General features: G+C 42.4%; 1 protein-coding gene across 2 annotated transcripts in view; it reads right to left on the bottom strand.

Annotated features, from left to right (window-relative positions):
• Nucleotides 1-27,916, bottom strand: part of foxp4 (forkhead box P4) — a 395,709-nt gene that overhangs the window by 2,885 nt on the left and 364,908 nt on the right. For both annotated transcript variants that reach the window (XM_073030525.1, XM_073030526.1), the window contains exons 12-15: nucleotides 27,380-27,456; nucleotides 26,435-26,536; nucleotides 10,356-10,477; nucleotides 9,228-9,297 (exon numbers count right to left, since the gene is read on the bottom strand). In XM_073030525.1, the coding sequence (XP_072886626.1) occupies nucleotides 9,228-9,297; nucleotides 10,356-10,477; nucleotides 26,435-26,536; nucleotides 27,380-27,456 (371 nt within the window). The remainder of the gene's footprint in view (nucleotides 1-9,227; nucleotides 9,298-10,355; nucleotides 10,478-26,434; nucleotides 26,537-27,379; nucleotides 27,457-27,916) is intronic.

Here is a 27,916-nt window from a genome sequence, read left to right as displayed (position 1 = left end):
CTAAAACTTCCTGCATAGGATTATATTGTGATCAAGTTTGGATATATTATACTTGATCTCCAATACAACTTATTGAAAATAGTTTATAAATACTTTCATCACTGAACCTTCCTGGTCTAAGTAATGAATTATCACTCCATGTTCTATATCCTTAATCACATGATAAGAAGCTTTTTATCAAAAGCTTTCTGAACATTCACATTTAATACATGTACTTATTACTCCTCACCTGCCCTGACAGTTATAATCTCAAAAACACGCCAACAGATTTGTCCTTTTATGAAATCTCGACATCTTAACTTAGTAAAAGGCTAAGAAGGAATCTAATAGAGACCTTTATGATTATAATTATGTAAGTGTAAAGAAGGTGTCTCTGGGAGGCTAGCACAGATTATTTTTCATAATTACTCAACTCGGGAGAACATTACTAGACACAGTAGGGAATTTGGGTGGAACGAGTGATGAAGAATAATAAAAAATGGTCTTTCCCCTGACGAATATCCACAACTCTTCCCTTTGCAGAGGGTGCAGGAGAAAGCCGTCAATGGATAACCACCTCACCTCCTACCCGCTACCATCCCACAACACACCTCCTCCTCCTTCCACGTCTGTGCTTAGCTTCCATAGGCTCATGTTGCTGTCATGTGTGGGCAGAGTAGGTGGCAGGCATAAAGACCTGAAGCTCCAAAGTCTGTTACATCTGTAGGATGGGAGATCATCAGAACTAAACACTGCTGCGCAAACACTGATCAATCCCCGGTTAATAGTCACTTGCCTCTCAGGCCAAGTTTAACCTCATTCTAAGCATTTAGAATAATAATTACTACAGTGTAAGGCACAGCAGTGCTTGAGAGGAGCTCCCTATAGTCACCCTATTATGTGGATGATCTGGCACCTTCCAGTGGCAGGACCTAGTACTACAGCACTGCCAGTAAACTCATAGAGTAGAACTCCTCCCCTTGTTGAGTGACTTTTGCACCAAGTACCCCATGGTAAGTGCACGAAATAATAGACATTCCAGCTATAATCCATCTATCTTCTCAAAATAAGGGATAATGGACCAAGAACATGTTGTCCATCTTTCAACTACTGAAGCAGTACTTTTACCCAAGCTGATACCTGCACTGAAACATGGATTCAAACACTCAGCCCTCCTCACCACTGTACAACTCACTAAATAGGAATCATTTCAAAATAACTTCTCTGATCCTGCATAAAGAAACATCGCATTTGTGCTGTGCTGTGGTGGTCCATGGCTCCAGTTATCATAGGGGTTAAATCTTCAGCTATAAAAACGCTTCATATGATGTAGAACCAGTTTCATCAGAAGCCATGGGGGAGGGCTGGAATTTCAAAGCTGTCTGACCCCGGGAAGCTCCTGATTAGTGGAAACACACCTAGCGATCATTTATCATGAAGGTTATTTGGCTCCTAAATTGGAGTACAGCAGTGCATTTAAAGAACACTTCCAACTTTCCATCTCTTTTATGGTGTTTTAAAATGAGAAAACAACCTGGAAGGTGTCAGCAGTGATTCACAGGAGTCAGAAAAACATCCCAATTTTCAAGATGCAGCTGGATTATTTTTGTGAAAGTGCAGAAGAAAGCTATAAGGGTTAATTACAGCCTGCATCTCTTTCTCTACACTCTATTTTTACTCTTTTTTACTTCACCCCCTTTCTCTTACTTTCAGTCAGTCAAATTTTCTCTGGTTCCCTTCTTCTGACGCTGTACCCCTCATTTCTGCCTTTGTTTCCACATCACTCTCTCTTTCCGTCTAGCCATGTTCACCTTCCCACCTTCCTGTCTTTTCTATAGCATCCACTTCCTCTCTTCATCTCAGTTTCTCATTTTATTTCTTAATAACTCTGTGTGTCTGTTTGTATCCCTGCCCTTTTTTCTTGTTCTTTCTCTCTCTCTCCCTTTCTCTCTTTCGCTCTCTTGCTCTCCTCTTAAGATAAACTGGCACAAACTATAAAAACAAATGGCGATACTAAAGTGATGACTTCTCTGTTACGTCCTTGAAGTACGTTAATCCAATTGCACAAATAAATCAGCCCCTGGTACTAATCACACTGTATATATGAGTAGGGATTGGGTTGGAACTGAATAGACGGTGAAGAGCCTCCTATAGGTCACCTGAGGCTGTCGGTGTCCATAGGTTCATTTTATTATCAAAATTTACAACTCTGAAATTCTTCTTCTCCAGATAGCCATGAAACCATGAAAGGGGCACATTGACCCCCAAATCATCCCCCACCACACACATAAAAAAACAAGAAAGTTCGGGCGAAAAACACAATATAAAAAACTAAAGCAAAATCTATGGTCCAAGTCCAAATTCAAAATGCAGAAAGCCTGGGTAACGCCCTCTGGGTCCAACGCCACGCCTTTCCCTCTCCATAGCAGAGCGATCTCACCAGCATTGCCACCTGCTGCCCAGAAGCAACCAAAACTTGCCCTTTGTTTTCCTGACACCTCACTTCCAAAGTTCTTTTCAAACACTGATTGATTTGCATGTTACTGGTGAGCTATAGTAGTCCACCAGTCTGTTTCACACAGCTTCTCACAGAGTTCCGTCTTTATTATTTCCTGGTGCTGGTGCCACGTGGGAGGTGGTGGTGCCACGTGAGGGGGTGCTGGTGCCACATGGGGGGTGCTGAGTTTCAGGGATTACTCAGAGCAAGTTCACTCCTGATGATACAATCACATAAGAAGCCATTTGGACCATCTGTGCCTACATGTTTAAATTGTGATTTGATTAGACTCATATCAGTACTTTATCTCTAATATATTTGGAAACTTCTCAGTCCTGCATAAATTTCACTGCTGGAGACATGAGAGGATTTCAAATTATAAATGGTTTCCCTTTCCCCTACAAATGAAGAATCACAGAATGGAAAGAGGCCCTTTGGCCCACAGAGTCCATGATGACCAACCAACTCCCATTTGCACTGATCTGAGGATGGTCACCTTGCCTTGGTAGAGAGACTTGAGAGTTCCTGAGATCCCGAGATAGATGTCATCAGCAGGTCAGATCCTGGTAGGGTGACCCATGGTGGTAAGCTCAAGGGGGAGGTTCTAGACAAAGAGTGATCCAACCAAGACTGCAACAGTGGAGCAGATGGATGATACATCACAAGGGCAGTGAAGGCAGAGGAAGACTGCAGCAGTGAAAGGTCCCCGTTCATCTTGCATTCCATGCAGCTGGATCCTGATCTTGATCTGTCCATGCCGACCATACACCGGCTTCCCCCCGTTAAACAAAGTCACGTGCTGGCACTGACCCCTTAGGAGAATATTATTCTCGGCTCGAGTGATCGCTCTATTACACTGATCGCATCTCATTCTCCTCATATTCTCATCAGCCCCCTCTGGTTTCCACAAACACAGTGTAACGTAGTTAATGTACCAACGGACACAGGTTTGGGATGTGGAGAGAAACCCACATGATCAAAAGGAAGGCATGCAAACACCACAGGGACAGAACCAGAGGTCAGGGCAAAACCCAGATTGCTGGAGCTGAGAGGCTTAGCAAAACGACTCTGTGTTATTATGCAGTGAAGGACAGGCATTGCTTCCACAGTACGAGATCCCTCTCTGCTCACTCTTCCCTCACCATTGCCTGAGACTAGCTCAGTGCCTTCACACTCCAGACACCAGGAAACAATGATTCCCGAGGATTCCCAACTCCCATCACAGCTATTGCTCCCTCTAAGCTGTATGGCTGCACAGCCGTGCAGTAACTGAAATGAACTTCCTCTTTCAGGCAAGGCCTGGACACGTTTCTACTTATAATCCCTGTTCAAAGTCTGTCATTTCCACTGTCCATTCATCTCCAGGTTTCCAGTTCTGTGATACATCTAATTTCATTGAGTGTCAGCAACAAAGGCTTAGTTTTAATCTAATACCACTATTTTGTGTCGGCCACCAGGTCATATCTCACTGCAACACCTTTATTTTCTTCTTATTAAATCTCCCTAGCCTTGAATGTTCCTTCTTGTTTCCCAGAATTCTTGCTCCTGGGAATAAGTCAGTGAACTCTTTCTTGGACAAAGGTGTCTGCCACTAATCAGCTTCCTGAAGAGAATACTTTTTCACTAACAAACTATTTAGTGTTTGTTTTCTCCAAGTTCTATCTCATGGTTCTTTTTCCCCATCTGGCTATGTATAGAATATTTGTCCATCATTATCCTTCCGTCTAACTGCCACTGACCCTGAAGAGTAGGGCCTGAGGAAATTCCATTAGACATAAGACAGAGGAGCAGAATACACCATTCAGCCCATCGAGTTTGCTCCACCGTCACTCCTTGTATTATTCCCTTCAAAACTATCTCCTCTCCCAAATTCACTAGATAGATCTATCAAACAACATCAGTGCTTTAGCCAACATCCCAATATTGATCAACACACACAGAAAGGAATTCTCAGCCAGAAACGTTGTGTGTTTATTTCCCTCCATGAATAATCTCTTGTATCTCACTATTGAGTTTGTAGTTGCTTTCAGTTACCACGCTGCCTGCGTATATGTCACACCCAACACTGAAGCTCATTCCAAGCTCAGCCATGGGCATAAACTTCCGGGGCGGGGGGGCACAGAGAGAATGATTCAACAAAACTCAAGAGCTTCCTTGAGGAAATGCAGCATCTCCACTGATTATTGAGAATCTCAGACTCCAGACTATTGAAGGTAGAGGAGGAGGATTTGGGATGAAATTGAGAACCTTGAATCCGTGAATAAGGAACACATTAAGGCCCTACGTAGGTGGCAGGAGGAGTAATTATTCTCACAAGTTACCACCCACCTGCCCCAACAGCCACTACCTTCCCCAGCTAAGCACGGGTCTGTGGATTTCATATCAGCCTCACTGGCCACCTCAGAACCCGCAGAAACAAAATGGAAGCAAGCCACTCTTTATCCCTAATGACTGCCTAGCATGAAGAAGAAGGCAGAAAGAAGTGTTGCAGCCTTTATCACTGATAGTGGGGCCCCAGTAAGGAAGCTCCAATGCACAAGATAAACCAAAAAGCTGCAGAGGGCCATAGGCATGGACACTAGCCACTCCGCCATCGAGGACTTTTGCAAAAGGTGGTGCCTCAAGATAACAGCTTCCTTGAACAGCCAGGACATGCCTTTTTCACATTACTACCATCAGGGTAGGGATAAGGGATGCCTGAAGACACACACTCAGCATTTTAAGAATAGCTTCTTCCCCTCCACCATCAGATTTTTGAACGGCCATGAAGCAGCAAACAATCCCTCACTATTTTGCTCTTATTTTGCATTATTTATTAATTGTTTAAAATTTTTAAATTGCAGCTGAGTCATTTTTATGTATTGCACTGTACTGCTGATGCAAAACAACAAATTCACTGCAAACATTATGTCAGTGATAATAAACCTGATTCTGAATAACGTGAATTGCTATTAAGATAGCTGGTTTAAAACATTGAAAATGAAAATTAGGTTTTACTGAAGGTTAAAATGAGAAGTGAATGCTTGGTAGCAACATTAGGGTTAGGGTTAGGGTCCCTAACCCTAACCCTAACCCTTCAACGAGAGAATTCCTACAAGTAGGAGCTAGATAGCTGAAGGCACAGTCACCGGTAGTGGAGCAAAGAAAATTCAAGTCATGCAAGAACAAGAAAGAAAGCAAGGATTTAAAAATAAAGATGAGAAGTTAATGAAGTATTTGCAACTTGAGCTGTTTATTGAGATTAACTATGTCTGTAGCTCTTGTTTCTTTATTGGAGTAGAGGGTCACACTCCACTATGTAATTTTACCATCTGAGTCCAGGTAATGTGCCCCTGTGTCTGTGGGCATTTGGCTGTGGGGGAATTACCACTGACCCTGACCCTGATAATTACATAAACACACAGTTGTATGTTTAAACTCAAGAGGCTTCTCTTATTCATATGTACTGGACCTGCCCTAGTCTAGAGAAATTTTGGAGAGATGTTTTCCTAACCTTATCCCATATTCTGAATTGCCACTTAGAACCTAACCCTTTGATTGCTCTTTTTGGTTCCTTGGGTGAGACAGATATACATTTGAGCCTGACTAAACGTCGAACATTATCTTTTGCTTCTCTTCTGGCTAGATATTTAATTCTTCTTAGGTGGAGAGATGTTGCCCCACCCACGCATGCTCAATGGCTTAATGATATTATGTCCTGTTTAGACCTTGAAAAAATTCACCACTCACTTCTTAATTCAGATATAAAGTTTCATAAGATGTGGGGACCTTTTCTTGAATACTTTCATAACTTCTCTTTAGATTAAGCTTTTTTTTCAGTCCCTTACTTTCAGCTTTTTTTTCTTGGTAGTAGGCATTATTATCTTCTGTTCTTATTTTCATTTACAGTTTTGGGGGTTTGAATGTTCTGATTTATATTTCCTACATTTTGCTGTGGTTGGTCTGGAGTTTTTTTTTTCTTTGCGGTGGGGGGATTGGGTACTAACTGTACACGACTTTAGTTTGGGTGCTTTTTTATCATTATTTTGAATCAGATTATCATTGTACGTTTATCTTGCACTGTGTTAATCTCTTATTTTGTTCTTGGGTTTTTTTTTGTTGTTGTAGTGTTGTAGAAATGCATTAAAAAATCAATAAAAAAATAAAAATAAACCCAAGAACGGGGACAGCAGCTTACAACATGGTCTCTCATTACCGTCTATCCAACAGTCCTTCCCACGATCAGTTCAGTCACTCCAAGTCACCAGCACCAGCTCAGAAGCAAGAGGGACTCAGGATGGTGGGATTTGGAAGAGATACTCAAAGTAGCCAGCTGGTGTCCCTCTCTCGCTGTAAATCCAGCCTTGGTTTGCTTTAGGAAATGTCTTGGATACTCAGGGGATGTGGGTCAGTTACAGAGGGTCGATTCCATGAACAAAGGTTTGTCAGTTCATGTAAGTTCACTGGCTGCTCTGGCCTCCCTTTGAAGTGAGTACATGAATTTGTCCTCGTGCAAGTTCATGCGAGCGCGGCCTTTTGAGTGTGCAAACGTGTGTCTATAAATCTGTGAGTGTGCAGGGATAGTGGGCAATAATAATGTGAGTGGGAAGAGGTGTGTGTGTGGGATGTCTGAACAAATCTATGTCTCTCTGTGTATGAGTGTGTAGAATGTGCACAGGAGCTCATCAATGTTTGCACACGTGTGTGATGGCTGTATACACGAGTGAGTCTCTGTGTGAACAGAGTTGGCGGGGCAGAGCGACTTGGCTCAAATGCCTCCGCGCTCTCAAAGCCAGCTGCGATTTACCACCTGCCCCAGACAATAAATGGGCCGATATGCGGAATGGTGACAATCCTGTGGAACAACCTCTCACCAAGACTCGGCAGAGCTGGATGAGAGATTGCTCCACGTGCTTGATGGTGGATATGATGGGAGGGAGAACATTAATAATCACTCTGATCTACATATTGTGTTTCCAAACAGGGTGCGAGTCCTGCCAGAAAAAAGCGGCTGGGATACCTCCCAAAAACAGCTCCTCCAAAGAGGCTGCATTCCCCCATTACTGCACTTGAGAATCAGCCTGGATCACCTTGGCATTCTCAGATTGCTGTTTGCCGCATACAAATTAGCTGTCACATTTCCTGCATTAAAGCACTAACTATTTCAGAGGTGCTTCTTCAGCTGTAAACCAATTTTGGACATCCTGATTTCAGGAAAGGTGCTGAATAAATACAGTTATTTCATTTATAAAGCTTCTTGTGTTGCCTTTATGGCATTTGTTTAGTTTATAATATTTTCGCTTTAGTAATTCGTTTGTTAGCATTTTTTAGTTAAAGTTAGGATTGTTTAAAGTAAATTCGTTGTCTGTGATATATCGCGGCATGCGATGACGTCACATCCGGTTTCGCCGCGTCTTGTGGGAAAATACCGGTTTGGAGAAACGGGAAGGAGGGGGCACGAATGTGCAAGATCAGCGCAAGAAAAGTTGTCTTCTACGCATTAGAAACACAGTGAAGCAACGCCGTAAGTTCATGAGATAATCGATATGTTGAATTAAAATGTTAACGCTGATTCTGTTAAAAGTAAGGATGGTTGATAAGGTTTATGTTTTCGTTAGTTAAAGAGTTGCGGATAGTTTGTGTTGAAGTGTAGTTAAAGCAGTCAATGGCGTAAGTAGATTCTGACTGTATGCTGCACTTTAATGTAATGTAGTTGTTGTAGTTTTACTTTTGCAAGTATTCACGATGTAAATGTGATATCAAGAAGGAAACAAATACTGTACAAATCTTGTATTGTTTTATCAACAGTTTTCACCATACGTTAATGTGGAAGAGTGAACAGTAAACGGTTAATCTTACTGTGACCCTGTTTTCATTGACAACGGTTTACCTCGGTGTTTAGTTCAGCGTTCTGTTACACCTGAGCGAGAACACTACACTTCTAATTCTAGTTAATTTTCCTTAAACATTTCCAATGAGGAGACTTTTTTTAAAAGGACCAAGGTCCTGTAGAATATAAAATTCTTCTCCTCTCTCCTTTGACAAGTGGCTCAGGAGTGGAAGGAAATAGGTGGGGTGGGGGAGGAGAAGAGCATAATCTCAGGTTTGCATTCAAACTTTGCTTTTCTTTCTAAACCCAATTATTCACCGCAACCCACTGGAAGTAAAGCCAACCTTGATCGTCCCTTGCACATGGTACTGAGCACCGTTTGCCGAACAGGCCAAGAGGATGAGGAACTGCCATCCTATTGTAGGCATTATCCATCCAACAATGTCTCCATCAAACAAACTGCAAAGTACCGTCATCATCTGTCACCTGGGCCCTGCACTGCATCTGACGGGATCACACCTTTCCACCATACAATTTCCTGCTCCGTCTCATCCCTGTATCTGTTTACGGAGCCTTCTTTAACCTTCCTTGAATCCACCTTCCTAACTCCAGGAAGGCAGGGAAAAAGCTGTTGAGGGTGCAAATGAATCATTTTAAAGGGCAAGGCTGCTTGTACTGTTGAAACATTAAACCATAAGCCTTTGGTAATTTGCATGCTTTATGATTCTTAGTCAAATATCAATCTAAGCAACCCTTAAGGCCATATTTGACATTAGGAGACAATTGAAGGTTTCTGTGTTTAGTTTCTACAAACCATTGCTCTAGACCAGGGGTTCCCAACCTGAGGTCCCTGAACTTCTTGCTTAATAGTATTGGTCCACAGCACATAAAAAGGTTAGGAACCCTGACATTACTCAAGAAAACTGGAGAATTATTACTTACCTGGTAGCTTGAGTTAAGTGCTCCACCATATCCAAGTCCTGTAATCACATTCTTAACTAAGGTTGGACTTCTAAAAAAAAAATAGGAACTTTGATTAGCAAAAAGACACCTGATTTTAAATAATCTGCTATAACAGAATTGTGTATAAAGCAATTAGTCCAGTATATTTTTACTGATTCTGAGAGATGTTGGCCTTCAGAATGAACAATCATCTTTGCACTATCCCACAGAAAGTTCACCGAACAAAAACAGGCTATTTGGCCCAACTGTGCAAACGCCTCCTCCTCTTTTTCATCTCTTTGGAACATTATCTCCTTTGATTCTTTCTCTTGTTGTACCTAGCTTCTACTTGATTGCATCAAAGCAATTCATGCCACCCACTTCCAGTCAAAGCAAGTTCCACACTCTCACCACTTCCTGGTGGATGTTATTTTTGAAATTCCTATAGGATTCACTAGCTTTTATACTGATGGGCATCTTTTGGGAAGATCCTCTGAGATGGGCTTATCATACTGTAATTTGTGATTTTTTTTTTCATCTGAGCTCTATGGTAAATATTTAAAAAGTGAGATGAAAATCCTTACCATAATTTCTGATGCCTCTCCAATTTCCAGAGAAAGCAATTGAGTCACTTGTGGAAAGTCTGATGGGCTCTCTCTAATTTACTGAAATTAACTCTTGCATTTCTTTTAGATTCAACTTGTTAAATTCTATTCTGAGAATCCATCAAAATAAGTTAAAATAGAAGAAAATTTACTCAGAAATATGAGGAAAGAATAGAGGAGACTCGAATTGACAGTGATTCTTGTGGAATTTTGCCTATTCAATCACAACAGATTCTAACTCTGAGTATGGGTAGAATACATTCACATACACCTTATTTGTCTTATCCTTTAGTTGATTTTCTGATGGTTGAATCCCAGCATTTAATGTTTTATCCTGAGTATCCAGCAATGTTTGTCAAATATAGTAATCCACTTCTGAAACTCTCAGTGATATGGTCACACAGGACTGGTTGGAGGACACTAAAGTCACTGCGCATTGTGAGATTTGAGAAGTGAGAAGATGGCAACATGCAGAAAATGTAAAAACTCCAGTGTGAGGCGGCAGCGACAATCAGCACCTTACCCAGTCATCTTTGGTGGCCTTCTCTTTTGGTACTCTAGTTCATCAACCGTCCAGACCGCCCCTTTTACGTTCTCCACTCGTACAAAACACTTGTGAAGACTGAGGTTGTGACGCACAGCATTCTGCAATGTACAGGAGAGAAGGGCAGAAGTGAGCCATGCATTGAGAAATCTGATCTGCATACACAGTAAACTAGGTTACAGAGGGATAATTATAAGATGGAAGCCTCAGAGGGACGAGAGTGGTCCTTCAGCCGATCTAATCCCCTTTTTCCTAAATCCTAATTCTAAAGACTCACAGAACACAAGAAACTTTGCAGATGGTGGAAATCCAGAGAGCCACACACAAAATGGTGGAGGATTTCAGCAGGTCAGGTGGCATCTTCAGAGAGGAATAAACAGTCAATATTTCAAGCCAAGACCCTTCATCAGGACTGAAAAGGAAGGGGGAAGAAATGGTTTCTTCTTTTGAGAACTCAGATGTTTCATGCGCTGGGCCAAAATCATTCCAGCCCACTTCACATGAAGAATAGGAACTCAAACTGAATGATGTTACACCCTTTGCACAGAGGAATATGACAATAAAAATCTGGCAGAACATCTGGATGTTGCCTAGATTGGAGATTAACAACTATAAGCAGAGCATGGACAAATATGGATTGTTTTCTTTGGTGCATCAGAGGCTGAGAAGCCAGCTGATAGCAGTGTATGAAATTATGATAGGGTAGTTAATCTGAGTCTTTTTTTCCCAGGATGATAATGTCAAATAAAACAGGACTAAGCTTTAAGATGAGAGGCAAAACATTTTCTTTTATCTCCCGAATTCAGTTCTTAGATTTCCCTTCTGGGAGCAGATATCCCACTAGGCTAATAGCCCAAGACTCTAGATTGCTATTTCAGTAATATACACATTGCGTTAAAGTTCAGCCTTCAAAGTAACTTTATTATCAAAATACATACAGTATGCAGTATGCCACCGGTATTCACAGTAGATACCAAGAAACATTATAGGGTCAATGACAAAGCTACACACAAACAACGAATGCGCAAACAACAACAAATTGCACAAATACAAAAAGAAGAACAAAATAATATATAAATAGATAGACAATTAATTAATTAATATTGAGAACGGGAGTGATAGAGTCCTTGAAAGTAGGTCCATAGGTTGTGGGATCAGTTCAGTGTTGTAGTTAGCATTATTGGCATATACATTAATACATTAATGTATACACAGTATACATGTGTCCTACAGAGCTTATGGTCTATAAGATGCACTGCGTAGCTCACCAAATTTGTCTAGCAGCACTCTGTGAGTGCATGGGAACATCACCACTGACAGGTACACACCATTTTAGGTTTGGAGATATATTACCAGTCTGCGACTGATAACTCTGTAACTCTGAACCAGCAGCACTGTGAAGATACAGTAGCTGAATCTCAAAGTAGCCTGCAGTGGCTCAGGATGTTGGTTCACCAACCCCTTTTCATCAGTAAGTCCAAGAGATCCTGCAAACCTTGAGCTACATACACAAAATGCTGGAGAAATCGGCAGGTCAGGCAGAACCAATGGAGGAGGAATAAATAGTCGACGTTTCAGGCCAAGACCCTTCATCAGAAATGGAAAGAGTTGGGGCAGAAGACAGAGTAAGAAGGTGGGGGTAGGGGTAGGAGAGCAAGCTGGCAGGTGATATTTGAGACCAGGTGAGGGGAAAGATGAGTGAGTGGGGGGATGAAGTAAGAAGCTGAGAGGAGATAGGTTCAAGAGAAAAAAAGGATGAAGAAGAAGAAAACTGATAGGAGAGGACAGTGGACCTTGGAAAAAAGGAATGGAGGGGGAGAACCAGTAGGAGGTGATAGGTACATGAGGAGAAGAGAAGGAATGAGTGCGTAATCAGAACGGGGAATGGAAAAAGCCAGAAGGAGAAAGAGAAAGACCAGAAGTTGGAGAAACTGCTGTCCATTCCACCAGGTAGGAGGCTACCAAGATGGAATAAATGCTCGATTTACCAAATAAGCATATGTTCTGAATTAGTACAAATTAAAAACAAAATATTTGATGGCTTGTGTTATGACTTTCGATGCCTGAAGATTGGGTGAGAAAGAAAACACTGACAGAAGCAGGAAGTCTAGAATATCAATGTCTCCTTTTTTTTTTGCTTCAGGGTACCCTATAATAAACTGATATTCTAGACTATCCATGTTTAACATCGGATTCTCAAAATGCTTCTAGTTAGACACACAAATTATTCCTAATGCTAGTAGCTAAAGACTTTTCACTGGGGTCGAGGCAAACCCTTTAGACACCAGAAGAGCAGTCTCCGAATCCACATCTCTGCAAATTTTCATTTGAATTTTGAATGTGGCCTTCAGTTTTTTTTCAGAACTGATTAGCATGTGGAAAACCAGCCGCATTTTAAATAAATACTTTTAAAAGCTTATCGGGAATGCCATCAATAAAAATTAAATACGAGACAATGAAACTCAGATGACAGGCAGTGCTATTGTGCTGCAAGTGTTGTTAAAAAAAAGAGCCAAGCCACAGAATGGAAGTGATATTATTTTACAGTCTGTAAAACTGGGGTATTCGTTCTCATCTAGTTATCCCAGATCATAGCACAAATCATTTTTTTTTACCCAAGCCCTTTAATGCTCCCTTTACAATTTCATGTAGATTTCTACATATTTTGAGCTCTGCATGAAGCAAATTATTTGGCAAAGATTACATTACACCTACTTAAAAAGAGAGGAAAAAAATCCAAAGAGAATATTTCCACATCTAGAGGCTGTAATTGTGTTAAGGCCAGTCACCAAGGAAGCAGATTTAATTTATGATAGCTTTTTACATGAAGCCTTTTGAAAAGACTGACAACAAGTAACTAGGGAGGCAAAGAAAAATTCTCAGCTCGGCGCAGTCGTACATTGCCATTCTCTTCCTTGAATTAGAAGATCATGAGTTTTAAATTCCTCTCCAAGTGGATACTAACTCTAACACCATCAGAGGATGCAGGGCTGCTACTGCTGAGGAAACGCTGCACTATTGATTAAATACTGGCAAGGGAGTCTTCTGCGACTGGAGGGAATGTCTAAGGGATTATTGTACTGTTGGAGTGAAGGTCTGAGGGAGTGCTTCACTGTTGCTAGGAAGGAATTGAGGAAGTGTTGTACTGTTGGAGGGAAGGACAGAGGGTGTTATACTGCTGAAAGGAAGCATTGAGTGAGTGCTATATAGGTGGAGGGAATGGAATGAGGGACTGCTTTACGGTTGGAGGAAAGGACTGAGACTTCTTTATTGAACCATAGAACCCTAGAACATTACAGCACAGAAACAGGCCTTTTGGCCCTTCTTGGCTGTGCCAAACCATTTTTCTGCCTAGTCCCACTGACCTGCTCCTGGACCATATCCCTCCATACATCTCTCATCCATGTACCTGTCCAAGTTTTTCTTAAATATTAAAAGTGAGCTCGCATTTACTACTTCATCTGGCAGCTCATTCCACACTCCCACCACTCCCCCATTGAAGAACCTCCCCCCCAATGTTCCCTTTAAACTTTTCCCCCTTCACCTTTAACCCATGTCTTCTGGTTTTTTTCTCCCCTAGCCTCAGTAGAAAAAGCCTGCTTGCATACACTCTATCTATATCCATCATGATTTTATATACTTCTATCAAATCTCCCCTCATTCTTCTACTTTCCAGGGAATAAAGTCCTAACTTATTCAACCTTTCTCTGTAACTCAGTTTCTCAAGTCCCGGCAACATTTTGTAAACCTTCTTTGCATTCTTTCAACCTTATTAATATCTTTCCTGTAATTCGATGACCAAAACTGCACACGATACTCCAAATTCGGCCTTACTAATACCTTATACCACGTCACCATAACATTCTAACTCTTATACTCAATACTTCGATTTATAAAGGCCAATGTACCAAAAGCTCTCTTTATGATCCTATCTACCTGTGACACCACTTTTAGGGAATTTTGTATCTGTATTCCCATATCCCTCTGTTCTGCTGCACTCCTCAGTGCCCTACCATTTACTTTGTATGTTCTACCATAATTTGTCCTTCCAAAGTGCAATACCTCACATTTGACTATATGAAACTCCATCTGCCATTTTTCAGCCCATTTTTCCAGCTGGTCTAAATCCCTCTGCAAGCTTTGAAAACCTTCCTCACTGTCCACTACACCTCCAATCTTTGTATCATCAGCAAATTTGCTGATCCAATTCACCACATTATCATCCAGATCATTGATATAGATGACAAATAAAAATGGACCCAGCACTGATCCCTGTGGCACACCACTAGTCACAGGCCTCCACTCAGAGAAGCAATCATCCACTACCACCCTCTGACTTCTCCCATTGAGCCAATGTCTAATCCAATTTACTACCTCACCATGTATACCTAGTGACTGAATCTTCCTAACTAACCTCCCATGTGGGACCTTGTCAAAGGCCTTACTGAAGTCCATGTAGACAACATCCACTGCCTTCCCTTCATCCACTTATTCTTGGAGAAAGGGGATTAAGAGAGTGTTGTACTGTTGGAGAGAAGGGATAGAGGGATTGTTGTTCTTGGCAACCTCATCCATTTCCATTATGGGCTCCCCAGCATCAAGAACATCTTCTAAAAGCAAGGCCTGCCAGCAAGAACCTGCATTACCCAGGATGTGCTCTCTTCTTATTACCACAATAACAGAGCAGGTACAGGAGCCTGAAGACACTCCCTCAATGCTTTAGGAGCTGCTAAATTACAAATTAAAATTTACTATTGTAATTTATGTATTACACTGACTGCTGCCTCAAAACAACAGATTTCATGACGTATGTACGTCACTGATATTACACTGGATTCTAATAATTCTGCTCCTGCTCCCTGTTATGTAGGAGGTGGTGTGGTGAGGGCAGAAGTGTGAGAGATTGAGGAGATATGGGGGCTTTATTGATAGCAAAGGGGGGGGGGGAATACTGTTTTCTGAAAAGAGAGGACATCTCAGATATCCTGGAATGGAAAACCTCATTAGGCCAGCAGATGCAGTGGAGATGGAGGAAACGGGAGAAGGGGGCATCATCTTTGCAAGTGAAAGAGTAGGAAAAGGAGCATACAAGGTAATGGCTGGAATTAGTGGGCTTGTAAAAAATGTCAGTGAATTATTTGTCTCCTGGAGAGAGAGAGTTCAAGAAAGGGGAGAAAGGAGTTGGAGATGGACCAGGTAGGTTTGAGGGCAGGGTGGAAGTTGGTGGTGAATTTGACAAAATCGATGAGCTCCATTTGGGTGCAGGAAGCAGCTCCAATGCAGTTGTCAGAGAAAGAGCTGGAGAGGGTTACTACTGTAGGCTTGGAATATGGGTTGCTTCATGGGTCCAGTGAAGAGGCAGGCATAGCTGAGACCTATGCGAATGCTCATGGCTACAGCTTTGGTCCAGAGAAAGTGGGAGGAGGGGAAATCATTAAAGGATGAGTAGCAGTTCTGTCAGATATAGGAGGGTGGTGGTGGAGGGGAACTGGAAGGGGTATTATCATGAAAAAATGGGGAGCCTTAAAGGTGTCCTGATGGGTGATATAACTATATGGAGATGGCATGTACCGTGAATGCAGGTAAGGAGAACACTGAAAAATTTCTGAGCTCTGAAAAGGTGTATCCTTAACTCAAGACACATGCTCTATTCTCATCAGTAGAAGCCATCCTCTCTCATCCCTACTTGATCATTCAGAAATGTTGTAAACGCTGGGGAGGTTTGTTTTGAACAGAATGTGTGTGCCAGGGATCTTTTCTTGTTATTTGATATGAAGTATTCACACTTGTATGTGTGCACAGGCAGACACGCACAAAAGTGCACATGAGCCCAACTCCCCTATATACATATATATGTGTGTGTGTATATATATATATATATATATATATAAGATGCAAGCATTCATGTGCAAGCAGTTCAACCTCCTTCCTATTAGTCTGTTGCAGACACCATCACCAACTAAACCAATGTCCAGCTACAGTTAAAGTCAATGCCAATATTCCAATATTCCAACACAACCAAGGTAAATACGGCTGGACCATTTGAGATCCTACCCAAACCAGTCACTGCCAAGCCATTCAGCATACTGGGAGGAAGAAAGAGTATGGCGGCAAAATAGGGAGACGGCAGATCAAAACTGATTTTAGACAACATGCTTATCATTCTTCACCAGCAGACAAAGAGTTAAACCAACGCTGAGTGTGAAACAAATGATGTGTCTTCCAGCCGCAGATTATTATACAGCTTTTATCTGCAAATACTCCTTGTAAAAGAAAAGGACTTAATAAAATCTGGATACAATTCTCCCAAAGACAAATAAATTGCCTCAGAATCCTTGTATTGTGACTGACGCATTATTGTTTTAAATTTGTCTGTTATAATAACAAATATAATTTTACATTTTAAGAAATGCATGCAGTTTTCTTGACTGAAACCATATTTTGTCTTTCCTTCTTCATGTGTGTGTGTGTGTGTGTGTGTGTATGCCACTCTCTCAATCTTTCTCTCTCCCTCCCCTCACCATCCACTTCTCCCACTCTGTCTCAACACCCACCGATCTTCCTTTCCACCGTCTAACTGGATAATTATGAACACTGTAACAGTGGCGCACATTAAGAGCAGCTCTCTTCAACTTTGCAAATTAGAATGACCCCAATTTCAGATAAAGGCCTGTATTTATATTTGCATTTCCAATTCATGATGGAAGATTTATTCATTCTGTTAAAACATTAGCAGCAATTTGAAAGGTCAACCGCCAAAGACAATACAAATAAAACACGTGAAACAAAAAAAAATTAAAATTAAAGCTTTGAGGAAATTGGTTGGAAAAAAGAAAGAGGCCCAGCTTCTCTTCCTCAATAATTAGGACTCATAACCTTCACAGAAAATTGAGTCTTGACTTTGATCATTTTAATTCAGATTTTTCTGAATACATTTTATTATTTTTTCCTCCTGTTACAATTCCCATTATCAGTTTAACTTATTGTTTGACAAATTTCTCCATCATCATCATTTCACCCCTCCTCCAATGTTATTCTTTTATTCATTAGCAAGATGTGGATGACACTGCTTTGACAAGCATTTAATCTCCGGACAAAAATGCCCTTGAAGGATAAGGGTGCTTTGCCTTCTTGAACTGTTGCCATGCATGGGGAAAAAGCGTTTCCAAGTGTCGTTAGGAAGGGAGTCAACAGATTTTGATCTGATGATAATGAGAGTGCAATAGGTTTCCTGTTTCTGAGTCTGCTGTATAATTTGAATGGGATCCTGGAGGGAGTGATGACCCAATGCCTGCTGCTCTTGTCCTCCCAAATGCCCTCCTAATGTAGCTGGTCCCTTGGTGGTGACTCTTCCATATCATTTCACCAGGCTCTGATGTGTAAGATGACACAATGTACTATTGAGTGCAGTACTCATAGGGTGGTGTCCCCCAGGTTGAGAAGACTAAACACGGATTGGATGATTGCCTTAGAGTCATGGAGTTATACAGCCATAGCTCAACTCTACCATGCCCGACTCTAATGTGCCTGTTGAGCTAGTCCTATTTGCCTGCATCTGCTGTATCCCTCTAAGCTAGGTGTTCCATCCTTTTAATGCCATCTACCCCTACCATTAACAAGGGATCTGTGAATCCCAGATTGGGAACACCTGCTCTAAAACTTTCCTATCTGTATAGCTGATGCTTATGTGCTGTTATTGTCCCTGTCTCTGCTACTTTCTCTGGTAGCTCATTCCATACATGCACCACTGTCTGTGTGAAGAAGGTGCCACTCAGGATCCTTTTAAATCCTTTCCTTCTCACCTTAAACCTTTGCCCTCTTTGGTTTTTGGTTCCTATTCCTTGGGGTGAAGTTTGTGTGCATTCCCTTATGGATGAACTTTACGATTTTATACACCTCTGTAAGGTCACCCATCCTCTCTAAGGGGACACATCTCCACCAATGGAGGTGTAAGGAATTTCTTCCCTCCGCTAGCCTGCAGGTCATCCTCAGGCAAGATGTAGCACTTACTTAGTGGCCCCCCCAACCCCTGTCAAGTGAAGCCATGGGAGCAGGTGGTGGATGGTCATACGAACAGCCGGTGCAGATCACAAATCCCTGTTATGCGACCACTGACGCCAGGCATAATCTCTGAAGAGTATTGATAACAGCTGGGGTCCCCTGCCCAGAAGAAGGCAATGGCAAACCTCTTCTCAAAGACAATTTGCCAAGAACAATCGTGGTCATGAGACCACGATCACCTATATCATATGAAACGGTACATAATGATGATGATACGGTCACTCATCAGTCTCCTGTGTTCCAAGAAATAAAGGCCAAGCCTGCCCAACCTTTCCCTGTTACTCAAGCCCTTAAGTCCTGGCAATGTTCTCACAAACCTTTGCATTCTTAGAGGTAATCCTGATGCAGGGTTCCGAATGAAACATTGACAACTCCTTTCCTCTCGTACATGCTGCTCAGCTCACTGAATTCCTCCACCAGACTGGCTGTTGTTCTGTGCACTCTTCCTGGCTTAAAGATGTCCTCCCTATGACAGGGTGATCAACACCGCAAACTATACTCCAAGTCTGGCCTCACCAATGCCTTGCGGAATACCGGTATTTGATCCAGAGGAGTATCTGAAAGCTATTGTCATCTTAATTCAGTCGCACTCCCATTGTCTCTGTCTTCAGCCTCCTATACTAGCAAATAGACATTTGATGGGGCTTGCCTCACCTTCTTACTGGGCACTTTTGCACCCCTCCAGATTCAGCATGAAGTTTCACATATAAGAGCACGTTAGATTTTCCACATTTCGAATTTCCAGCATCTGCCCTATAGTTACAGTCAAAGAGTCACAGAGCACCTCAGCAGAGAACCAGGTCCTTTGGCCCATCTATCCATGCCAAATTATTGTTCAGCTTACTCCCAACAAACTGCACCTGGAACATAGCTCTCCATACCCCTCCCATCCATGTACATCCAATTTTCTCTCACATTTTGAAATCGATCCCACGTCCACCACTTTTACTGGCAGCGCATTGCTCACTCTCACCACCCTTTGAGTGAAGAAGGCCCCCGTCATGTTCTCTTTAAACAGTTTCCCTTTCAGCCTTAACCAATGACCTCTATTTTCACCCAGCCTCGAATGGAAAAAGTCTGCTCGCATTTACCCTATCTATATAAGTCATAATTTTATATAGCTCTAATTTTATACACCCCATATCTACGCTACCCTCATTGTCCTACGCTCCAAGGATTAAAACTCTAACCTGTTCAACCTTTCCCTTTGGTCACTTCAGTTTCTGCTTCTACCAGAGTGACTTTGTGATCCTGTAGTTTCCCAGGGACAATCTAGATCACTTATTGTATTATTATCTGGGGGCATTTGCTATTAATGAGTTTTTCATTGCTTCATACCAGTTTGGGAGTGCAAATTCAGGTAATTAATTTAGTCTGGAATTAAAAATCTACCATCGGTATTAGTAACTATGAAATGACTGCTCAACTATAAAATTCTGCCAAAGGGGCAAAACTATACCAGGTGTCAGTTCCTGAGGTGCTGACTCTCTCTGAGGCACAGTTCCTGAGGTGCTGACTCTCCCTGGGGTACAGTTCCTGAGGTGCTGACTCTCCCTGGGGTACAGTTCCTGAAGGTACTGACTCTCTCTGAGGCACAGTTCCTGAGGTGCTGACTCTCCCTGGGGTACAGTTCCTGAGGTACTGACTCTCTCTGAGGCACAGTTCCTGAGGTGCTGACTCTCTCTGAGGCACAGTTCCTGAGGTACTGACTCTCTCTGAGGCACAGTTCCTGAGGTGCTGACTCTCCCTGGGGTACAGTTCCTGAGGTGCTGACTCTCTCTGAGGCACAGTTCCTGAGGTGCTGACTCTCCCTGGGGTACAGTTCCTGAGGTGCTGACTCTCCCTGGGATACAGTTCCTGAAGGTAATGATTCTCCCTGGGGTACAGTTCCTGAAGGTAATGACTCTCCCTGGGATACAGTTCCTGAAGGTAATGATTCTCCCTGGGATACAGTTCCTGAAGATAATGATTCTCCCTGGGGTACAGTTCCTGAAGATAATGATTCTCCCTGGGGTACAGTTCCTGAAGGTAATAACTCTCCCTGGGATACAGTTCCTGAAGATATTGATTCTCCCTGGGGTACAGTTCCTGAGGATAATGATTCTCCCTGGGGTACAGTTCCTGAAGATATTGATTCTCCCTGGGGTACAGTTCCCGAGGATAATGATTCTCCCTGGGGTACAGTTCCTGAAGATATTGATTCTCCCTGGGGTACAGTTCCTGAGGATAATGATTCTCCCTGGGGTACAGTTCCTGAAGATATTGATTCTCCCTGGGGTACAGTTCCTGAGGATAATGATTCTCCTTGGGGAAAAGTTCCTGAAGTGCTAACTCTCCCTGGGGTATAGTTCCTGAGGATAATAACTCTCCCTGGGATACCGTTCCTGAGTTGCTGACTCTCCCTGGGGTAAAGTTCCTGAAGATAATCGCTCTAACTTGGCTCCAGTCTTTAAAGATTAGAGATTAGCTTTATTTGTCACAGGTACATTCAAGCATACAGTAAGGTGCATTGTTGGCATCAAGTCAAGCTCGTGAAGATTGTGCTGGGCAGTTTGCAAGTGTCGCCACGCTTCCGGCACCAACATGGCATATTCACAACTCACTAACCCTAACTGTGTTTTTGGAAAATGAGAGAAAACTGGAGCTCCCGGAGCAAACCCACGCGGTCACAGGGAGAATGTGCAAACTCGTTAAAGACAGAAGTGGGAATCAAAGCCTGACCTTGCAGCTCCGTAAAGGATCGGTGCTAACCGCTCTGCTACCATGCTGCGCCAGCCTCTGAGTCCTGAACTATTCCTGGATGGTATGACTCTCCCTCAGGCACAGTTCTTTGAGGTACAGTTCCTGAAGGTAGAGATTCTCGCTGGGTTACTGTTGGTAGAAGGCATTCTGAGTCAGCGCTTACTTACTGGCTCCACTGTGCCAGATTTACACACAGGTTATGGTTTAAATCACAAATTGTAAGGAGCAGCACATACAAAACGCTGGAGGAACTCAGCAGGTCAAGCAACATCAATGCGAGTGAATAGACAGTTGATGACTTGGGTTTAGATCCGACTTCAGGATTTAAGATAATGCTATTCTTCCCGAAAGTAGATCAGTAAATGGACTGTTTGAAGGACGACAGCTTTGGGTAGGTTTTGGTGAAGTCGGCACTGTTTTAGTGTTTCTTCCGTGACTGATCACCCCACATTTCTGCCTTCCATCTTGCTCCACTTGCCTGCTCTGAAGCACATCTTCTCTCCGTAAACGAATGAGATTTCCTGGGACTGGGTTAGTCTGATTGCGGCTGTGTAGTTGTAAGTGTGAATTTTTAATGAAGTTCCAATGATGCTCTACTTAGCTATTTCAAAGATAAAGCCCTTGGTTTCTGTCTCTGAAGCTACTCAGCTTGTTTCAAATGTCACTGCCTCCTGTGTTGAAGGCAGACAAAAAAAAAATTCCCAGTGCAAAAGCGAGATAAATAGGACGCTCAATGACTTGCTAATAATCACATTAAAACATTTGTTTATGTGCTGGCGTGACTGACACACACGAACCTCTGATTGAAGCAGCCACACCAAATCTCTCAAGGCTGTTTAATCACACAGGGATAAGTTTAAATTAACTTGGCCTGATAGTCACAGTGCCACATTATAAAGCAATTGCAAATCTACGCACAGCTAGAAAATTTTCTTCCTCTTCTTGATTTAATGACTGCTCACTATGCCTTTCATTTTTTTTCTCTTGCTTTAAAATAAAACAAACACAGTTTTTTTAAAAAGAACATACCCTTTAACTTGCTTTGCAACTTGATGTTCAGCCTTTGACCAAGGGTCTGAGGTCAACAGACATTTGATACCTCTCCTATGTTGTGTGACAGCCCCAGGGATCTGATCACTGAGCATGGAATGGAAGGAGTCTGTGCTCAAAATCATCACTGAGCCCAACTCTGCCTCACTCAGGTAAGGTATACAGATGCAGACATTCTGTTTCTCACACATACACTCCAACAATAGTACAGAAGGCTGAAGTGGTCTAAAACCAAATATTCGTTAACAATCCTCATCTGAATACAAAGGTCACACTTGTGGACTGCAAGAATAATAATTTACTTTTAAACTAATTCCTCTTAGCTTCTGGGGGAGAAGCATCTTTTATTGCTATCTCTTGTTTGAACGATGGTCATTGAAATTCAAATCTGGGTGACTTCACCCACCGTCTAGTTCTAGAGGACCAGAATATAAGAGCAATAATGTAATGCAGAGGCTTCATAAGGCATTGGTCAGACTGCACTTGGAGTATTGTGAAAAGTTTTGGGCCCATATCTAAGAAGGCATGTACTGGCATTGGAGAGGGTCTAGAAAGGTTTATGAAAATGATCGCAGGAATGGAAAGGTTAATGTATGAGGAGCATTGGATGGCTCTGAGTCTGTACTCACAGGAGCTTAGAAGAATGAGAGGGGATCTTATTGAAACCTATTAAATATTGAAAGGCCTAGATCAAAAGGAGATGGAGAGGATGTTACTAGTAGTTAGCAAGTCTAGGACCAGAAGGCACACCCTGAGAATAGAAGGACGTCCCTTTGGAATGGAGATAAAGGGGAATTTCTTTATGCCAAATGTGGTGAACTTGTGTAATTCATAGTAACAGAGGGCTGAGTTTATGGGTACATTTAAGCAGAGCGTGATAGGTTCCTGATTAGCTAGGGTGTCAAAGCTTACAGGGAGAAGGCAAGAGAACGGGGTTGGGAGAAAAATAAATCAAACATAATTGAATGGCAGAGTAGACTCAATAGGCTGAATGATCTAATTTGTCTTCAATGTCTTATGGTCCCATAGAGTTACGTTTAATCTTGGTTCATCCATCATTTTCCTCTCTCCTATCCTTTCCAGTATTGATGAGTCCCTGCACTATGATGGTTGATCCTTCAGTAAAATCTCATGGAAACACTCCTGTACATCTTCTCAATTATATTATCGATGACAAGTGTATCTGCCATCGGAATGCTGCTTCTCCCATTTTCAGTAGTCCCTCAGGATAGAGGATGACTTGTTTTCATTCCAGTCTTTGGGGTTGAGAAAGGCCTGATTGTAGAACTGTAGAACTGGCAGATTGTGCCTTGAGATAGTGAAGGAGACGCTTGGTGTGTGGTGGAATGGAAGGTGGTATTCTCAGAACCCCATGTGCATCAAACTTAGATGTGCTACCAGCAATAAAGCCCTGAGGATCTCAATGCCCATCAAAACTACCAGCCCCAGGACAAGGGTTCAGAATTGGAACCAGAATCTGGTTTAATATTGTTGGCATGTGTTGTGAAATTTGTTGTTTTGCGGCAGGAGTACATTACAAATACATAGTAATAAAGACTATAAATTACAATAAAACAGTAAATATACTGTAAAAAATAAAATATATAAGTAGTGCAAAAAAAGAAGGGAAATTACTGAGTAAGTGTTCATAGGCTCATTGTCCATTCAGAAATCTGATGGCGGAGGGGAAGAAGCGGTTCCTGAAACATGAGTGTGTGCCTTCAGGCTCCTGAATCTCCTCCTTGATGGTAGCAATGAGAAGAGGGCATGTCCCGAGTGATAGGGGTCCTTAATGATGGATGCCGCCTTTTTGAGGCATCACCTTTTGAAGGTGTCCTGGATGCTGGGGTGGCTAGTATCCATGATGGAGCTGGCTCTGATGATGGATTCCTCTGGACCAGTGAGGATAGTATTCCATTGCCTGCATCCGTACACACACATAGTCAAATCCACCTTCCATTAGGGCTGACAACATTGTATTTCAAAACTAAAGGACCAGTACTTGCTGTTGCTTCTCCACAGTCCTCATTCTTTCCCTCCTTCCTGCTTGTTACTTGACCTCAGAAAGGGGAAGGTGGCACACTCTCTATATCAATGGTGTTGAGAGCGAGAGGGTTGAAAGATTCAGCTTCCTAGGAATGAACATCAACAATCGCCTGTCTTGGTTCACCCTCCTGCACTTCACAACCAAGAAAGCTCACCACCACCTCTATTTCCTCAGGAATCGAAAGAAATCTGACATGTCCCCATCAACCCTTACCAATTTCCGTTGCTACCACACAGAAGTCATCCGACCTGGATACATAATGGTTAACTATGGCTACTGGTCAGCCCATGACCACAAGAAACTGTAGGGAGTGATAGTCACACATCAGCACGTCTTGGAAACCAATCTCCATTTTACGGACTCTGTCTATACTTCGCACAGTCTCAGTAAATCAGCCAACATAATCAAAGACCCTGCCAATCCCAACATTCTCTCTTCTCCCCTGTCCCAATGAGCTGAAGATACAAAAGCCTAAAAGCATGTAGCACCAGGCTCAAGGACCGTTTTCACCCCACTTTTATCGGACTATTAAATAGCTCCTTCAAAGGATAAGTAGGACCCTTGCCCTCACATTCTACCTCGTTATGATCTTGCACTTTGCTCTCTACCTGCATTACATTTTTCTCTTTAACTGTTACACTTCATTCTGCATTGTTATTGTTTTACCTTGTGCCACCTCAGTGTGCTCCCTGATTATCTGATCTGTATGAACAATATATGCAAGGCAAACTTCCACTGTATGTGATATTAGTAACCCAAATCCAACAAACCAACTTCAATTCCAGTTCTCCACTACTCCAGACTCTTCTTTTGTAACCCCCATTATCTGCCGCCCTCACCAACCCAATCCTTGTCTTCCTTCCTTATCCCCTCCATCCTTCATCCCTACCTTTATCAGAACTAGCACTGTCAGGAGCTGTGGCTTAGTTGGTAGCAAAAGCTTTTACGGGCTGGGCTTGCAATGGTCAGCAGTACATGAGAGATTCTTTTCTCCAAAGGTTCTTGAAAGGTCCAACTGTGAGATAACTTGGAAATAATTCAGTTTTTGAATATTCTAATCTGCGAGAAATCTATCCAATTTGTATTTCAATAAGACAACACTAAATTCTTTGACCATCTCCTCAAGAATTCCTGCTCCATGTTTGATTATCCGCACACTTTAATATTAGCTTGTTTTGAACTTAGTTTCTTTGAAGAGCAGGGCATTACCCATTACCATGGCCATGCTGTTTAGAACAAGGCTGACAGAGCTAACATTATCCACCTCCTTTAGAATCTCTAAGACATCAATACTATCACCTTCATGCCTATTTTTCATAAGCATGCACCCAATCTACAGCATCACCAATCTATTTATTCCTCCAGTTGTTTTGACTGTCTTATCAGCTATAATTTTGTACTGTTATACTGTACTTTAAGTGTGGTCATGCAAGTGATTAATGAAGTTGCAAGATTACCTCTGTATCTCAGCATAGTCCTGATCTTTTAATGCATCTCAGTATCTGATTTGCATTACTCATAATGCCAAGCAATGTTGTGAGTTTATGCCACATTCCCACTTTAGCTCTATAGTGACATTTGCAAAAAAACAGGTCAATGACTGAATAATTTGCAGCTGCACGTAAGGAAGTATGACATCGTGAAAGATGCCCCTCCCTCAGAGCCAAAATAAACGCTGATGAAGTGTCTCGACTCAAAACATCGACAGTTTATTCCCCTCTATAGATGCTGCTGGGTTCAACCCACAGCGGTCCGAGTTCAGTTCTGCTGCTGTCTGTAGGGAGTTTGTGTGACAGTGAGGGTTTCCTCCAGGTGCTCCGGTTTCCACCCACGTTCCGAAGATGTACCGGCGAGCAAGTTAATCGGTCACATAGATGTAACTGGGCAGCACATGCTCTTTGGTCTGGAAGAGCCTGTTACCAAGCTGTATCTCAAAATAACAAAATAAATACTTTCCCAAAATACCACTTACTCTTTAATTTAGATTTGTCTGAATGAACATTAACTGCTTCCACCATCTTCCTCCATAATGTCACTGCTTGCTCACCGATTACTTTTGAATCAAACTATTTTATTTCTGATTTCCAAATATTCTTAGCTAACAGAAACTCTGCTTAATTTTGAACATGTAAGGGACTGTGCCTTTTGTAACACTCACCTTCCACGTGGCTGTGTTTCTCCGGAAGTATGCAAACATTCTTGTAAACCAATTATAAATTTCATTGAGTGTCAACTGTCTGTCTGGAGCTTCCAAGATTGCCTACAGGAAATAAAAGCCGGCGTTAACAGAAGGGATTAAAGGGGTAGAATAGGACGAACAGTGGGAATAAGTGGAATGGGATAGGTGGGAGGGAACAGGAGCAATTTGAACTGAACAGCATGGAATGGATAAGATCATCTAGCAGGGAGTGAGATGGCACCTAGCCAGTGAGATCAGACTGGACAAACTGGATCAGAACAGGAATGTATGTTGCCGTGTCTAGAAGACCTGGAGTTAAGGGAAAGGTTGAGTAGGTTAGAACTTTATTCCCTGGAGCACTGGAGAATGAGGGAAGATTTGATAAGAGGTAAGAGGGGCATTTTCCACTGAGGTTGGGTGAGACTAGAACTAGAGGGCATAGGTAATGGGTGAAATGTGAAATGTTTAAGGGGAACATGAGGAGAAGCTTCGTCACTCAGACGGTGGAGAGACTGTGGAACGAGCTGTCGGCGGAAGTGGCGGATGTGGGTTCAATTTTACCATTTAAGAAAAAGATGTTTAGGGAATGGGTGGGAGCTTTGTGGAGAGCTATAGTCCAGGTGTGGGGGATGATGGGACTCAGCAGAGTAACGGTTCGGCAGGGACTAGGTGGGCCGAGCGGCCTGTTTCGGTGTTGTGGTGCTCTATGACTCTATGTCCAGAATGAAGTGGGGGGGGCAGGGGGGATAACGAATGACTCACACCAGGATAGGGCAAGGTGAATGGGCAGGATATGATGGCACTGGGCATGGTAGTCCATTAGTAGACAGACTTGAGTTAATCATTCACAATTCCTTCGGGAGCTACAAATCATTCAGACCTGAAGTCACTGCTCAGCTTCAGGGCAAGGAGGTGCTCACTTACCTGTCTGATGAGGGACGCATATGTAAAGGGTGGCCGAACATCAGCATTCTTGTAAAATTCATGATTCTGGGCAAGCTCTGGAAAACAGCAGAAATTATGCACATGCGTCAATTGTAAATATCTACCTCAGTCTACTCGAGGGCTGCAACATCTGGATTCCCTTGCAAGCTGATCCCCTACTGTCCCTAGAGGTGGAACGAGACAAGATGGCGGAGTGTAGGCTTTATTGAACAGAAGGGAGGAGTTTGCTGTTTCTTTCCAAATTTCTATTCAGCCAGAAAGCAGATATGACACCCAGGGCAGCTTTAGATGGGAACATCCCACACCTGCACATGATATAGGAGAAGTTTGATTTCAGTCACTGATGGTAAATGTGTATGTGTGTACTGACTGTATCTTCCACTCATTGCATCTCATTTGGGAGCCATGGGAATTCAAAAATATGACCCAACAACCAATGCAACCAATGGCCATTACTGACACCGTTATCACTTGGATAAATTTCTCCCGCAAAACCTCCACCTGATAGATAACACA

Source organism: Hemitrygon akajei, chromosome 27 (genome assembly GCF_048418815.1).
Source record: "Hemitrygon akajei chromosome 27, sHemAka1.3, whole genome shotgun sequence".
Lineage (NCBI taxonomy): Eukaryota > Metazoa > Chordata > Chondrichthyes > Myliobatiformes > Dasyatidae > Hemitrygon > Hemitrygon akajei.
This window is presented reverse-complemented; position numbering and strand designations above follow the sequence as displayed.